Here is a 16,959-nt window from a genome sequence, read left to right on the forward strand (position 1 = left end):
CATAAGTGTGTTGTAGGGAGGGGGCAATCCTTTTCTTCTCACAGCTTTGCTAATTTCAGAAAATAAATACCTTCCCTGTAGCAGTTTAAGGGTTATTTTGATATGATGGGTTGTTACAAAGTATAATTATATAGGTAACAAATGTGTTAAAAAGATTTCAGAAATATTTAATAGAATCACAACTTACTGCTCTAATATAATTTGACTTTATGTTGTCATGTGTGGCTGTCAAAAGTCATTTTCTTTATGTATTGTAATAAAACATATTATGTTGTTTACAAAATTACCATAAGATTCTTTGGTATTAATAAATCATACATATAATTAAAATGTTTGATGTTGGCCTTAAATGACTTTTTTAAACCTTTTTAAAGGATTTTATTTTATTTTTAGACAGAAGGGAAAGGAAAGAGAAAGAGAGGGAGAGAAACATCAATGTGTGGTTGCCTCTCATGAGACCCCCACTGGGGACCTGGCCTACAACCCAGGCATGTGCTCTGATTGGGAATAGAACTGGAGACCCTTTGGTTCACAGGCTGGCACTCAACCCACTGAGCCACACCAGCCAGGGCTAAATGACATTTTTAATAGTACTTGTACATCACAATATAATATGATGTTCTGAAAAACATTAAAATGACAAAAAGGGATTAATTATAGCCTAGGGATTTCAACTCAATATAAACCTTGATTCTTTTTTGTTTTTAATGAGATTACATCCATTGAAATAAACTTGGCAAAATTAGAACAGGAAGCCAAAGGGAGTTGAGCAAAATTGGCATGGTTACTCTACCTGTAAGCCATACACATCCTTTAAAAATTTTAAATAGTTAACATATTTCGAAGGAATAGGTGATGGCATACCAATCCATACATCTTCACATCTCTGGAAAAAAAATGGATATAATTAAAACCACATCTTAGAGTACAATTCTGTAAATGCAACATTATCTTGTTATATAAACTCTTAGCAAATAGTTTATTTTCAAAGCAAACATTTCTGTAGTCCACTTTTATAATTACAATGACTTTGTGGTACACTGGGTTCTTATGCTTGATTCTTCATCCCTTCCTGTATTAGAATTATATACCCATTGTCTGTGAGATGTGACTTTACAGCACCTTCCATGGAGTTGATTTTCCTCTCCCTTTGTTATGGTCTCAGCCACCTGACTGGATCTGGCCTATGCAATGTTAGCAGATGTACCAGAGGCTTTAATCTGCCGGCATGATTTAGGTTGGTCTCCTATGCCTCTGCCATAGGCATGAGAAGAGGGGGGATCATGAGGCTGCTGGTCAGAATGACACAGGTGGAACAAACCCAGCTGACCTACAGGCCCCATGGAGAAGAAAAATAAATGTGTGTTATTGCGAACCACTCAAATTTAGGTGTGGGACTGTTTGTTATGCCGCATTATTGCAGTGATAGCTCCTCCTATGCTTCATTAAGAACTCAATTTTTTAAAAATCCAAACTGCTGGCTATACTGGCTGCTTGGTTACTGTTTCTTCCAACAATGGTAAGGACTGGATCATTCACAATGCTCTTGGGGATAAGTTACTTTATATGCACTTCATATATATGTAGTATAAAAATATACACACATATACTTTAGACATATGTATGATGCATATGTGTGCATATATTTTCTAATTTCAGAAAATAAATACCTTCACTCTAGAGAGGATTAAAAATAAATATTATTATTTTTTTAATTTTTAATCCTCACCTGAAGATATGTTTTATTGATTTTAGAAAGAGAGAAAAATATTGATGTGAGAGAGAAACATCGATCAGTTGCCTCCTGTATGCACCCCGACCAGTTATCAAATCCATAACCTAGGTATGTGCCCTGACCAGGAATCAAACCCACAACCTTTTTGGTGTATAGGATGATGCTCCAACCAACTGAACCACCCCATGAGAGCTAAGAATTAATTTTATGCGGTAGGTTGCAATAAAATTATATAAGTAATAAACATGTGTCAAGGGATTTCAAAACATCTTATATATAAAATCTATATACATGCCCATATGTCCATATGAGGTCTATCCAGAAAAAGTCCAGCCATGGTTAATATAACAAAAATTATTTGCACAACATCAATGTAACCTGGTAGCCAAGGAGAGTGGATTGGAATACACCTGTGTGAACAATGATGACTTCACTGTACAAGTCCGTGGGGGTGGTAGATGCTGTTGAGGCAGTGTGTGTACTGTGTGGCTGTCACATTCAAAATGACTGAGTAGAGCTATGAATCTGCATCAAATTTTGCATTAAGCTCGAACATTCCTCCACAGAAACTATTTGAATAATTCAGAAGGCCGCAGCTATGGGCAACTGCTGACTGGCAGCCTCATCAGAACAACATGCCTGCTTATGCCTCACTGTCTCATGCAGTTTTTTGGTGAAACATCAAATCACCCAGGTGACTCAGCCCCACTAGAGCCCAGATTTGGTGCACTGCAACTCTTGACTTTTCCCAAAACTAAAATCACCTTTGAAAGGGAAGAGATTTCAGATCCTCGATAAGATTCAGGAAACTATGACAGGGCAGCCGAAGGGTCCTGGGAGAACTATGTGAGGTCCCAAGGTGCCCACTTTGAAGGGGACTGAGATGTCATTGTCCTATGTACAATGTTTCTTGTATCTTGTATCTTTTTCAATAAATGTTTCTATTTTTAATATTATATGGCTGGATACCTTTTGGACAGACCTCATACCTACTTTTTATTTATGCTGCAATGGTCAATTCATATTAATATCAACAGGGAGGTGTGGAAGCCCATACTGTGTCTGCTTATATTTCTATTTTCAAAGTTAACTATTTTATATAAGAGGTGCTATATGTTGCCTAAAGCTAAATTAGTATCCAAAGTCATAAAATATCATAGAAACATAAGTAAGGACTCATTGATTCTATGGGATGGAATTGTGGAAGTAACCTAATTAAGTGATGTTTCCCTTGGGCTTTATGGAATGAAGAGCAGTTCATCAGGGCATTAAAGTGATGAAAGTGATTAAAGTGAGGAAAGTTGTTCCAAGCATAGGAAACAGCATAAGCAAAAGTTTAGAGACACAAAAATAGATTTTTGAGAAAGGGTAGGTAGCCCAGTGTGGTTTGGGACACAGTACAAAGAGGCAAGAAAGGCAGTTCAAAGGAAAAGATAGGGCCAAATTAGGGGGCTTTTGTGCTACTTTATTCTTTATGCTGTGGTTAAGGAAAGGCACTGGTGAGTCTCAGCCAGAAAAACCTGATTAGAAATTAATTACGTAATTCATTGGAAATATGAAGAATGAAATGAATGAGTAAAATCACTATGGAGGTTACTGCAATAATCCTGTGGAGAGCTGACTGTGTTACAACCAGGGCAGCTGAAGCTGGGATGGATAAGAGCCACATCTGAAAGATTTTGCTACAGTAGAACATACACAATACCTGGAAGGTGACTGGTTTGAAGTAGTCATAAAAGAAGGTGGTAGTGTTATCAGCTGAATTATGTCCTCTCAAAAAAAAAAACAAAAGATGTGTTGAAGTCCTATTATTTCAGTAACCTCCAAGCTTCTGGGTTGGTAAACACATGGAGATTTGGAGAGACTGGCCTTTCTGGAGAGGACATGGAACTTCTCACCCTTTCTCCATACCTTGCCCTATGCATTTCTTCCTTCTGGCTGTTCCAAACCAGTAATCTAGTAAGTAAAATGTTTCTCTGCATTCTATGAGCCACTCTAGCAAATTAATCAAATCCAAGGAAGGAGTCATGGAAACCTCTACAGCCAGTTGGTAAGAAGCACAGGTGACAACCTGGATATGCAAATGATGTCTCAAGTGGGGCAGAGGCAGTCTTGTGGGGAAGTTAGGGCTAAGGCACTAACCTGTAGAATCTAAGGCTGTCTCTGGGTAGATAGTATCAAAATTGAGTTGAATTGTAGGACACCCAGCTGGTGTCGAGAATTGCTTGGTATGGGAAAAACACCCACACATTGGAACTGACACCAGAATGGTAGCCAACTCTCAATTTTAAGGAGATTTCCAAATTACTGGTTTAAATGAACTAACAAGAATCAAATTGGGATCCAAAGGAGGGTAGGAAGCAGAAGGTAAAACTTACGAAACTTGGAGAGAGATCAATAAAGTAGAGGGAAAAGATAGCTCTTCATATTTTTTGCCTGTAATTGGGTTCATCTAAAGGAATCACATGGTCAATCTCTTTGTAAAATAAATAGATCTTTAAATAGATCTTTGGTGACATGAGAAACCCCCATACTGTCACTGCTTAATTGTTCTAATAAATCCACAAATGTTCCAAACATTACAGACTATTTATGACAATCTGCACAGTGAGTTAAAACATCCTTTGTCTTCATTGACCTTTTACTCATCCTACACTACAAATGCAAAGAAAACTCCACCTTATATTGTATTCCCAGCACTGCATGTGAATTTTAAGTGGAAATAATTGCATGGTAATTTTACAACAGGACAGCTCATCCACAGTAGTTCATCCCTCCCCCTTCAAAATGAGGATGAGTGTGCTTGTGCTTCTGAAAGCACCCCCCACAATGGTGCTTGTTGGAATCTTAAATATCTTTGTGTGTCAGGCTCTGCCAGTGCCCTCCCCGATCCCCTCACCCTTTCACCCCCCACTTGGCTCACGCCAGTCTGATTTCCAACCAGCAGCACCTGCATTCCTTTGCTTGAGTGCTTTTCTTTGGCCTCTGATGCCCACTCTGGCTGCCCTAGTCACAAGTGCCTAGGAATTAATTCTTTCCTCCCACTTCAAGAACAGCCCTCAAATCATGACTGATGGGAGTTGATGGATGAATACCTCAGCTCCTTTACTCTTTGGATGGGACCTGTCAGCTATGGATCCCTGTGTGTTTCAAGGACTTTAGTTCCAGTCATCCACATTTGTTACTGGTTTAATAATATGCCCCATAAGCTCTTTTTCTTCCATTTCTCACTCCCTTACTCCCTTACTAGTGCTCCTTTCACTTCCCCCCAAAACTTTTTATACTCCAATCGTTGTCTCCAAGTTAGCTTCTAGAGGAAGTCAAACAAAGGAATTATGCAATTTTACATTTATCAAAACTAATAAAAGTCTATGAAATTCACATCACAGCTTGGAACAAAGCAATGTCCTGATAAATTATGAATGGATCCAGAGTTTCCAATGTGATTTCTAGATAACTCAAGAGACAGTGCCCAAATTAAAAAAAAAAAAGATCCTATTTAGTAGGAAGCATAAAGTATATGTGCCACATAGCATTTTATGGAAGGAATAACTATGAATTACAGAGTGAAATTCAACCACAGTGTAAAATTATGACTCTAAAATGGCTGGAAATCATTGTCTGCAAGAGGGGCCCATGACATCTTCCAAGCTGGCTGTCGCTAGAGTTACTTAAGATGTCAAACAAGTTGGCAATAGATTACTGGTTCATCAATGGTGAAAGAATATAGCTGCCAATCTGTAAAATCACATGCCCTTGAAATGGAAAGCAAAGATGGCACTGGATGGAAACCCAGTAACTAGCAGGTTCCCAGTGAGAATAGCAAAGCTGTGAGTGAGTTCATGGGCCCTGGATTTATTTACTTTGACATTTTTAAAAGGAAATTTAATTGGATTATGTCTCCTTCTAGTTTAAAATTTTCTACTCTAGTACTGACCACCAGATGCATGAGGGGAAAAGATTGGGAGCCAATTACATTTCATGATTCACTGAAACAAGGTTATTTTTATTCCTCTCAAATGTAAGATTGATAGAGTCATGTTAATGATTTTACTCTGCTACTAACCTCCACTCCCTCAAAAAAGGATGTTTCTACAGAGACTATCTATGAATTTGTAGAAAAGTCCAGTAGTGTGTATGGAATTGAAATTGTGGTTTTATCAGATATTCTTCCTTGTAATAGGTTGACATGACTTTAGAAATAATCAAATTAAAGTTGAAAAATCGTAAAAACAGTAAAATTTCAGTAAATCAAGTTAAAATTAATTTTGGAAAGATAATTCACAAATACTCGTCAAGATAATCAAGAGCATTCTGATGACATAAGGAAAAGCTCATATGTCAGGCCAGGAGATTTGCTTATATTCCTACACATTACCTTAAAAAAATTATTGGAGTGACACTGGTTCACAAAACCACATAGGTTTCAAGTGTACAACTCATCAAAACATCATGTACACACTGCATCGTGTGGCCATCATCCCACAATGAAGTCTCTTTCCATCCCGATTTTCCCCAACTTTGCGTGCCTTCACCTACCCACACCCAACTTTCCCTCTGGCTATCACCACACTGTTGTTTGTGTCTATGTATTATATATACCTTTTTTTTTTTGCTTAAACCCTTTACCTTTTTTCACTCATCCTCCTCAACCCTCCTCCCTTCTGACAACTGTCAGTGTGTTCCATGTATCCATGTCTCTGTTTCCATTTTGTTCATTAGATTCCACATATAAGTGAGATCTTAATGGCATTTGCTTTTCTCTAACTGGCTTATTTCACTTAGCAAAATGAAGTTTCCTCAAAAAAATTAAAAATGGAACTGACTTTGACCCAGCAATCCTACTTTTTGGACTATATCTGAAGAAAACCAAAACACTAGTTCAAAAGGATATATGTATTCCCATATTCATTGAAACATGATTTACAATAGCCAAGATCTGGAAATAGCCCAAGTGCCCATCAGTAGATGAGTGGATAAAAAGCTGTGGTATATATACACAGTGGACTACTACTTGGCCATAAAAAAGGAAATCTTACTTTTTGCAACAGCACTGATGGGCCTGTAGATTATTGTATTCTATACATTTCTGTCTTTACTGTAATGACAGTATTCCACAATTGCTTCTCCCTGCCTCAGATAAAGCTTCAATAGAGTGTAGCTAAAACACAGCTGCAGCTCCTAAGCAAGAAAACTTTCCTAAAAACTGCATTACAAGGCAACTAAAGTTTCCAAGGATTCATGGATTTTGTTTCAGCTTTAGTGATAGACATACATATGATTCAAATACACATCATCCAATGTTTTAAATCCAAGTGGATTCCAGTGGTATCATTTCCTGTTTATTGCTTTTGTTAGGTAATCAGTATGTGTCACCAGTTATTTTTTTAAATCTAGTGAGAATTAATAATATTTTATTTCAACTGTTAAATTCAACCTCAAATATTAGAAATAACTGTTTATTAAAGTATTGGCACTAGCCTTTAATTATATAGTCCTTACCTTTAGGAATGCTTTTGAGTCTCAGATCCTTATCTATAAATTGGGAGTGGTACATTCTCACAAGGTTGTTGGGACAATAAAATGTCATAGGGCATTCTACCCTCTAAATACCAAAAGGAGATCCTCAATAAGTGGGGTTCCCAAAAATGTATCCCAAGGTGTACCCAACTGCCCCCTACTCCCTGCTGACAAGGCTATATATCATCCTGTTTTGACATAAGAGCTTTAGAGCCATTTGCTAATGCTTCTGCAGTTCCAGTGCTCATAAAATGAAGTCACATCCAATTTTTCTCAGAAACATTCAAAGATTAGATGCTAGTCACCCAGTATAAGTTATAAAGTTTGTATGAGAAACAATTTAGTGTTATTTTTTATAATATAACTTCTGAGATTAACCAGACTGGCTCTAAACAGTTGAGCCTATTTTGCCAGTTTTACAGCTACCATCTGTGAGCAAGAACAATGGAATAGAAAGGGTGTATCTGAGCTGTGACAGTGCCAGGACAACATGCTGAGACCATAGATAGTCACATAATGAGAGTTAAGTTACAGTCCCAATGGCTCACCATGGGCTGCTGTGGTGGCACCTAGACAAGGGGGCTCCTGAGAATCCAGGCTATATGCCGCCATGGTCAATAGTCATGATGGGTGACAACTTACATGCACCCATGTAGGAAAACCTCTCACCAAAGGGCAGCAGGACTAATGAAAGTTGGGCCAGCTACAATTACAGTCCTATTTGTACAGTTTGCTTGCTTATTGTTGGATCCACTCTTATTAGCTGAGACCACCTAACCATTACAAATAGGAGAGCCCCATCTGAGCCTGGAGACCAGTCCTGACACCCAGCAGGCCAAGTCAAAAGCTGTTAGTCTGGACCTGGCCTTATACCTTGGCTGTGGGACTTGTTTACCTAAGCCCAAGTCTTTATTATTGGTAACAGATTATACTGGGTCATTCTCTATTTTCTCATCAAGATCCATTTTCTACCCTGCCATTTTCACTGAGCTCCCTGCCCTAAGAGGCAAACCCTATGGACTGCATCATTTCCTAAGCTTCCTTGTTCACTGACTTCTGGGTGGATCCAGCCTGTGGGAAGCAGCAAGAGATCAGGGTATTGATTCCACTTCCCCTACTCCCTCCCTGCCTGGCCATGGTTTGGCAGTGGTTACACTGCTCTACCTCCTACCATTGCTCTAGCTCCTTCCTCCACTGGGCTTCAATAATACCACCCATCCACCTCTGCTTCTCCAGACCCAGTGATGGTAAAGCCTTCCCAGCCTCGCTAGTCCCTCAGTGCTCCACTGTCCTGACTGGTTCTCTTAGCCCTACCCACTCCTCTGTCATTAGTCTCTTAATTAAATCCATATTCCTGATCCCTTTGAGTGTGCTGTGTATTTCTTGATGGAACTTCAGTGGTATAGTGACTTAGCCTATTCTGTCCCCTGAACAGGGCTGAAGGCTTGGTTCAAGCTTGCTAACTAGCTCCCTCTGATTGTTGAATAATGCTAAATTCAGGATTCTCCACCACTTTGCTCCATGTTTTTGAGAGACACCTGCTGGAAATCCCTGATGCCCTGTCCTTCCAATCTCATGTTAGCCTCTGGTTGGCTGACGCCTGTGGACCTACTCCTCTTTTTTGGCCCCTCCCTGCTCACATCATTCACTTCAATTAATCAAGTCACACAGGAAGGTGTCCCAAATCCCCACTCTTATCACCCATCCCATCCATTAATGCTGATGCAAACAGAATTGGTGCTGAAACTAGTACCTAGGCCTGCTTAACTTTCATCAGCCAAGAAGTCTTGTTTCATTTCTCAGTAAGATCCTGAGTTCAGGGATAAGATCTTGAGGATACTATAAAGCCCAAGAGTAAAGACATCCAAGTTCTAAGTGGTGACTGGTGCCAGTAACTTCTAGAGAGCTGTTCATGGCATCTCTGGAAATTCAGGCAGAGCCAGCCTGACCAACTCATATAACAAAGAACACATGCAGTTGCCCAGTCCCTGGCCTCCACACAGGAGCTCAGCAGGCTTGTTCTCAACAGAACTTGAATCTCATCACATCACACTCTGGATTGGGTGACTTTCAAAACATCATGGATCTTATCCTAAAGTCCCACATGTGACTTTTTGGCTACAGCAGACTCCCCAAATCTTGGTGATCAGCAAAGCTCTAAGTGAGAGATTTTCTCTGTCCAAATGGGTCTCATGGACCTACATATCTGGTCCAACTCCTCCATGGCTTCTTTTGGCATAATCACTCCCCTGTCAGTTCCTGCCACAGCTGCAAGATTAGACAATAACTGAGGAGCAGGGATGATAAAGAGATTGTGCCACACTGCCAAGAGCCCATTGGTACCAAGGACAATCAACATGGGCTTCAATAATGGTTGGTTGCCATGCTGTGATGTACCACCCAGAATTCCCTTGAGGAAGGACTTGGCCCAGCTTCTAGGAGTCTCCTTCAGAGATTGCTTCTGCTGCAGAGCTGTCTCAGGTGCAAAGAACTATATTGTCCAAGGTCATACCTTTTCTTAAACCAACTTACAGGGATAAAAAACAGGCCATTATGGCCCAACCCAGGACCCTCTGAAGGTCATTTAAGTTCCAGAGCTCCCTGTGGGCTAGAAGGCTATGTTTGAGCCTGCATTACATCTCAACTTGTCCAAAAAGACAAGTAGGCAAAAGCCTATTTGTGTGTCCTTCCTCTCTCTTTCACAGGTACTGATGCCAAGGACGCTCCCAAATAAACTTTCTGCACATTAGACTCTATCTGCTTCCTGGGGAACCCACCCTGTGAAAGGCTCTGACCCAGAGTATTTCAGGTAATTAGACATTAACACTGAAGCACACTTTACATGGTTCGGGAGATACTATACTTTTCACTACTGATTCTACTGTATGAACTATGCAATATTATGCTCAGCCTATTCAAATTAAATATTTTCATGTGGGCTTATAGGCCCACTGGTAACATTCTCAAGCTATCTTTCCTTTAAGAAATGGCAACAGACTTATGAGTACCAGAGTGCTGCAGACTCTGGAATCTAGTTAAGTCCTTGTTATTGGTTAAACTGATTAGGTACCATTTTATACTTATGTTCTTTTTCTCTTTAACTGGATGAAAAGAAATGACCCTTTTCAAATGTCCTCCTCAGACTCAAGCAGTTTGTGCTTGATCAGCAAAATTGATAAGAGAGCCTAAAAGTAAAGGTCTCACGCAAATGAGTAACAACTGGAAGAGCCTACTGCTGAAGAACAGGCCCTTTCCAATGTAACATTTCCATTCTGTATGTGTTCTAACTCTTATCTTTATGGAGAGAATCACTGATTTTAGTCTTGGAAGTTGAATGTTAAAGGCCCACCCCCCTGACTTGAGGAAGTAAGACATCTCCATTTTATAAAAAATAAAAATAATAGCTAACATTTAAGCCCTTACTATGGAACAGGTATTGTGATAAGTGTCTTACATGTATAGACTCGATCCTCACAACCACTCTGATGGAAGTACTAGTCTTATCTCCATTTTTGAGATGGAAAAACCTAAAAGGTTGAGTAATTTGCACATACCCCACCCAGTTAGTCAATCATTAACCTAAGGATTTGAACTCAGATTCATGTTCCAGACTTTCTGCTCTACCTGCCTCCCTAAAGCACCCTGAGCTCCAAGGCTCATTCACTGTTCACTGTTGACAGAGTAGGTAAGAGATGAAATGAGGGAGGGGTGGTTAAAAGGAGAGTGGCTTTCTGAGCTTCCCACACAGTTACTCCTCTCCCAGTATGGGTGGGGATCATTTTGTGGGTTCTTAAATCAATTTAATGGGTCATGAATTACATTCAAAAGAGAAAGAAGGGGAAGAGAAGAGGGAAAAGAAAAGAAAGAGATAAAGAAAGGATGAGAGAAAGGGAAAATCATACTGTATTACATGTAGGTAGAATAGTATAGTTTCATAAAGCTTTTGTTCCACTATATATGTGCATGCTGGGTTTCTATGAACAAATGTCTTTATTACTGTGGGTTGTAGTACTAAAAAATAATTAAATTTCATTCCAATTGAATCAAAATGAGGAAAATAAAAATTAAAGTAATAAGACACTATATCTTTTCAGAGGCAAAAATGTAGAAATAACTTGAATATCTATCAAACAGAAATAGATGAATAAATTATTCTATATCCATACTACACTTGTTAAAGAATAGCTTAGGTCTATACATACTAGAGAAATTTCCCATGATTTACTATTCAGTAAGAAAAACACACTGTAGATAAAATGCATGTGGTATCATTTATATCTTAGTACTATTGATAATGAAACCCCCAACATACACATAAACATTTGGATGGTAGATTGGGTAGAAAGAAAAAGGAGAGAAGTAGAAAGTAAGGAAAGTAACAACAAAGGCAGTTGCTAACTAGCAAAAATAAGTACTTGTATCATTTAGGATCCCACGGGAAATAGAGGACTTACTTGAACTGTGCAGTTGAGAAGAGTTAACTAAAATGACTATCCACAAAATTGTTGGAAGTGTCTAGAGAAACCAATAGGAGATCCTCCACCCCTCAGGGATTGTAGCAGCAGACTGTCATTACCACCACCTGTGGCTGAAGGGGCCACATAAGGATAGTTATCAGAACTTGGAGTGGGAAGCTATAAGGAGAGAATCTCCAGAGAGGCACTATGGACCTTAGTAGGGGGAGGAAGTCAATCTATTGTCACTGGCAGGGAGGGAAATGATTTCTTTCTCCTACCACCCTCCACTCTCCTGCTATTGCATTCCATTAGCCAACCCAACTAGAAGCAAGAGGACTCAAGCCCCTCTGATGCAGCCCACAAAGGTCAGCTGGCTGGGATTCAGAGCAAGAATAGAGGGATTGGAGAAAAGTCCTAATGGGACAAATGGATGATAGCTAAAACAGAATACTGTAACATTAAATGAAAGGTAGGATATAAACTCCATCTATCATTTTTTCTATGTAGAAATTAAATATTTACATGGATAAAAATTAAAAGGATACCAAATGGCAGCATTAATTTTTTTGTGATGGTGTATTGGATTTTAGGAAATTAAATCCAATATCTTTGATAACAATTATGAGGTCTGTTCAGAAAAAGTCTGGCCAATGTTAATATAATGAGAATGGTTTGTGCAACACTGATGTAACCTGGTAGCCAAGGAGAGTGGACTGGAATGTGCATGTGCAAACAAAGACAACTTCACATTACTAGTCAGTGAGAGTGGTAGATACTGTTGAATGAGTGTGTGTACTGTGTAGCCATCACATTCAAAATGGCTGAGTGATTGGAGCAACAAATCTGCATCAACTTTTGTGTTAAGCTTGAACATTCTTCTGCAGAAACTATTCAGATGATTCAGAAGGCTGCAGCTATGTGCAACTGGTGATTGGCAGCTTCATCACAACAATGTACCCACTCATGCATCACATTTCATGCAGTTTTTTGGCAAAATATAAAATCACCCAGGTGACTCAGCCCCTCTAGAGCCCAGATTCTGACTTTTCCCAAAACTAAAATCACCTTTGACAGGGAAGAGATTTCAGATGATGGATGAGATTTAGGAAAATACCATGGCACAGTTGATGGCAACTGGGAGAACTGTGTGAGGTCCCAAGGTGTCTACTTTGAAGAGGACTGAGGCATCATTGTCCTATATATAGTGTTTCTTGTATCTTCTTCAATAAATGTCTCTATTTTTCATAGTACATAGTTGGATACCTTCTGGACAGATCTTACATACTTGAAAGATTTTTTATTTTTTATTTATGGGCAAACAGATCTGAGTTAAACTTCTACTCTATTAGACCCTTGCTGTTTCTCTAATTTCCTCATCTCTAAAATGGGAATGCTAAAATACCTGCATCTTAAGATTCCTATGCCCAGCACAAGGCATAGAACCTGCTGAGAGTGGATACTTAATCATGTTTGTCTGAGAATAAAATTTATAAACGAGCAAGTTAAGAAAGTGATGGAACCAGAATTCACCCCTAGTTCTGTTTGACTCCAAAGGCCACCACTGTTTCCCAATAATCTGGAAGTTCTAAGGCTGCCTGACACTCCAGAGTAGCTGCATGCCTGAGGGAACTACCCAGGGGCACTAGACCAGTTCAGGCCAGAATGAGCTGGTCAGCAGAGATCAGGAGGAATAGATGACTCCTTTCTGGGAGTATTGGACATGACATTTGCTTTATCAAGGGACTTTCCCAAGAAAATCAATTTCTGGAGCATGTTAAAATACAAACAAACCACCACCCACCCACCCACTCCTTAAAGACAATTGGTCCAAAGAGATCTTAGAGAATTCAGACAATTCCACAATGTTGAGAGCACCATCTGATTACATGAACTTTGTTTTCCCTAACAAAGCATTTTTCTTCTAAGATTTTATTTTAAATCTGGCTCCACTGTGAAATGTGCATCCCCATACTGTATTGTTTGACCAAGACAAACCTGTGTGCACAGCCATAGATACACTGGGGAATTAACATATTCACCATTTGAAATTTGCTCTTGTGGCTCATGATGATGTTACCAGAATCCCTTGATAATAATGTTTTATCTATTTATAACTGTAACCTATTATCCTATCTTCTATGTAATTGGATGTGGCTGAGGTTAAAAAAATTCAGCTACATAAGAAAAGACATGCTCTTATAGAACAGATGTTCACTCAGCATGGAAAGTGACTTAGCCTTTAACGAATACCCAGAAATACATAAGTGCTCTTTCCAAAAGCACTGATATTAATACTTTACATGAAAAAATAACTTTAAGATAAATAATATTAAAAATGCAAGAAAGGTACCACAGCTGCTTTTTAAAATAGTTGTTAATTTTACCTCTTTCAAGGGTGATACTTTTATTAATTCGGGCAATCGATTTGTTCTCCAGTTCAGGGCAGAGAAAAATGACTCATAATTGACTTGTTTTTCACTATCTTCAAACCTGAAAATATAATTATAGCATATGATTTGATTCAATCTGCAGAATTCAGGACCAAAATGTCAGTTTAAATGCTACCATGAAAATATAATATCAGGGATGCTTCAATATCTGATATTTTTCTTATTTATTATTAGTTGATTGTCTGTTTCCAACCCATAAACATAAACATGAACATAAACTCGTTGTGAGCAGAGATCTCACACACCTAATTCACCAAAGTATCCTCAGTACCTAGATCAATGCTGGCACTTAGAAAATGTTCAATAAATATTTGGTGCAGTTGCTACAGAAACAAATTAGTTTATTCAGTAACTAAAACTATTGCTATATTTTGCTAATAATGTTTGAAGGTCTTTTTAGTTAAAAATGGTTGATAGTATGTGTCAGTAAAATAAAATGTCCTTATAGTTCTTAAATTGCATACCTTTTAATCACTGTAATAAATGATAAAGATGGCTTTTAAATCTTTAAGGCAAAATGGATTCATTTTGCCTAGTATATTTTTAAGAAAAACAAAAAGCATCTTTATCATTTATTACAGTGGTCACCAACCTTTTTGGCACCAGGGGCCAGTTTCATGGAAGACAAGCTTTGCACAGATGGGGAATGGGGAGTGATGGTTTCAGGGTGATTCAAGTGCATTACAGTCAAGCTCTCCTCCTACTGTGAGATTCATTTCCTGAAAGGTCCAGATTGGTACCAGTCCACAACCTGGCCTGGAGGTTGAGGATCCCTCATTTATTATGTAGCCTTTAAAAGGGGTTATTTAGATCCATATATTCTGTCATAAAAATATGTTCATAATATGTTGTTGAGCAGAAATGAGGTTATAAAGTAAAATAGCATGTAGAGTTATGTTCTCATTTTAGGTTTATACTTATATAAAAAGGCATTGAAAAAATCTAGTAACAATACATTGAAGTATTAAGAATAGTTATCTCTGACAAGAGAGATAATTTTTGTTTTTCCTTTAAACTTTCCTGTATCATTTGAATAGTTTTAAGCTTATAATCAGAAAAAAAATATGCCCATTTTCATTTAAAAAATAATTATACTGTACCATAAAACTATAGGTCAAAAATAGTGAATCTATTTGACTACTATTTCTTAATTATGGACATTGGCATGAATTCATCCTTAAGTTTTAGCCATTAAGACCCAGTAATGTCAACACAATTGTTATAATGACCTAAACACAAAGTATTTCTTTGTGTTATCCCTCAAATATCACTTATTCCAAATTTGACCACATTATACCAATTTTTAAAGCTAAATATATACTGACCATGTAACACCATATTTTGAAGGAAAAGACAAGTGTGGTCACTAATGCATTGTTCCATGAGCCCTGCCCCAGGCTTCTGCATTTCTCTCAGAATATACAACTCAACATGCCCTCCCAAGCAGCAAGTGAGGTACACAAGTTACTACTGAAAGGATGAACAAAGGATAATTATAAGAAAACTCAGCGATGATAAAAGTAGGAAAATAACATACTTATAATCAGTCAAAAGATTTCTCTTTTTTCTCAAAATATTAACAGTAGTTCATATTTATAAACTAATAAAAATTAGCAGCAATAAATGAAATGTTACAAGATGTCATATACACTCATCAATCTAAACAAGATAGAATAAACAGAATGATCAGAAGAGGGGAAAGGGAATTCAGTAATACTTTAGTGTACATTCTCTTTGGCCAAGGATTCTGGGATACGATTCCAATATGCTGCCCCTTACCACTGTCTATCCTGTGAATTTTGGCTAATTTCACTTGTCATTTGAACTCCTTGAAAGAACATGCTCTGTTTATGGAAATATTTGTAGCCAAAATGCAGGACCATTATGTCTTTTATTTTGTGTATGTTTTGGGAGAAGAACTAAAACTCAATCAAAGATGTTTTCTAAGAAACCTTCCTTTGTTTGGAGCCTTTTAAGAAAAGTATGCCCTAATACTCTGATTAGGAGCTGAGGTCAGAGAATGAGATCATAAAGGACCTTTGACTTTCTACTGAGGAAAACTAAGAACCACTGGAGCACATTGTACAGAGCTGTAATGGGATCTAAGTTCTATTTTCTAAAGATCGCTCTGGATGATATATTGAAAACAGAATGTAGGAGCAAGGCCAAAGAGACACGAACAATTAATATTCTTTTGCAGTAATACACATGAGAAATAGTGGCAGCTTAAATGATGCTGGTGGCAGTGGAGAACAGTGAGAAGTGGTCAATTTGGAATATATTTTGACTGTAGGATTTCCTGAAAGATTTTGCATAGTGTGTACGAGAGTGGGAGAGAATAGACTAAGGACAACTCCAAGGATTTTGCTTGAAGAACTGAAAAAAATAGAGCTGCCCTGAGGTAGGAAAGACTACAAGGGCTACAGATTGGGAGAAAATATTAGGAGTTTGTCTTCAGATATGTTACATTTTTATGGGAAGTGAGCATGTGGGTATATGAGTCTGAAGTTGAGGAAGGAGGTTCAAGTTGAAGATAGAAATATGGGAGTCATTAGCATATAGATGGTATTTAAAGCCACCAGACTGGGAGACAGGATGAGATCACCAATACGATATGCTTCTCTATCTGTTCTTACTGTACAGGATTTAATTATCAGTAAATTCCTATTACATCAATTACAGGAGGCACTTATTTAATCCTAGAGATTTCAGATGTATAATATCTCAGTAATTTGGAAACCAGTCAAGAGACAACCATACAGATCTAGGATCACACCAAACTTCCCCCTCTTATACA

General features: G+C 38.2%; 1 protein-coding gene across 2 annotated transcripts in view; it reads right to left on the reverse strand.

Annotated features, from left to right (window-relative positions):
• Positions 1-691: 691 nt before the first annotated feature.
• The window catches only part of EFHC2 (EF-hand domain containing 2), a 257,879-nt gene continuing 241,611 nt past the window's right edge, over positions 692-16,959 (reverse strand). Inside the window, exons 14-15 of one of the 2 annotated variants that reach the window (XM_028523328.2) lie at positions 14,097-14,202; positions 692-886 (exon numbers count right to left, since the gene is read on the reverse strand). In XM_028523328.2, the coding sequence (XP_028379129.1) occupies positions 785-886; positions 14,097-14,202 (208 nt within the window). In that variant the 3' untranslated portion in view covers positions 692-784. The remainder of the gene's footprint in view (positions 887-14,096; positions 14,203-16,959) is intronic. The other variant, XM_036016315.1, reaches the window with a different exon arrangement.

The sequence above is a fragment of the Phyllostomus discolor genome, chromosome X, assembly GCF_004126475.2.
Source record: "Phyllostomus discolor isolate MPI-MPIP mPhyDis1 chromosome X, mPhyDis1.pri.v3, whole genome shotgun sequence".
NCBI lineage: Eukaryota > Metazoa > Chordata > Mammalia > Chiroptera > Phyllostomidae > Phyllostomus > Phyllostomus discolor.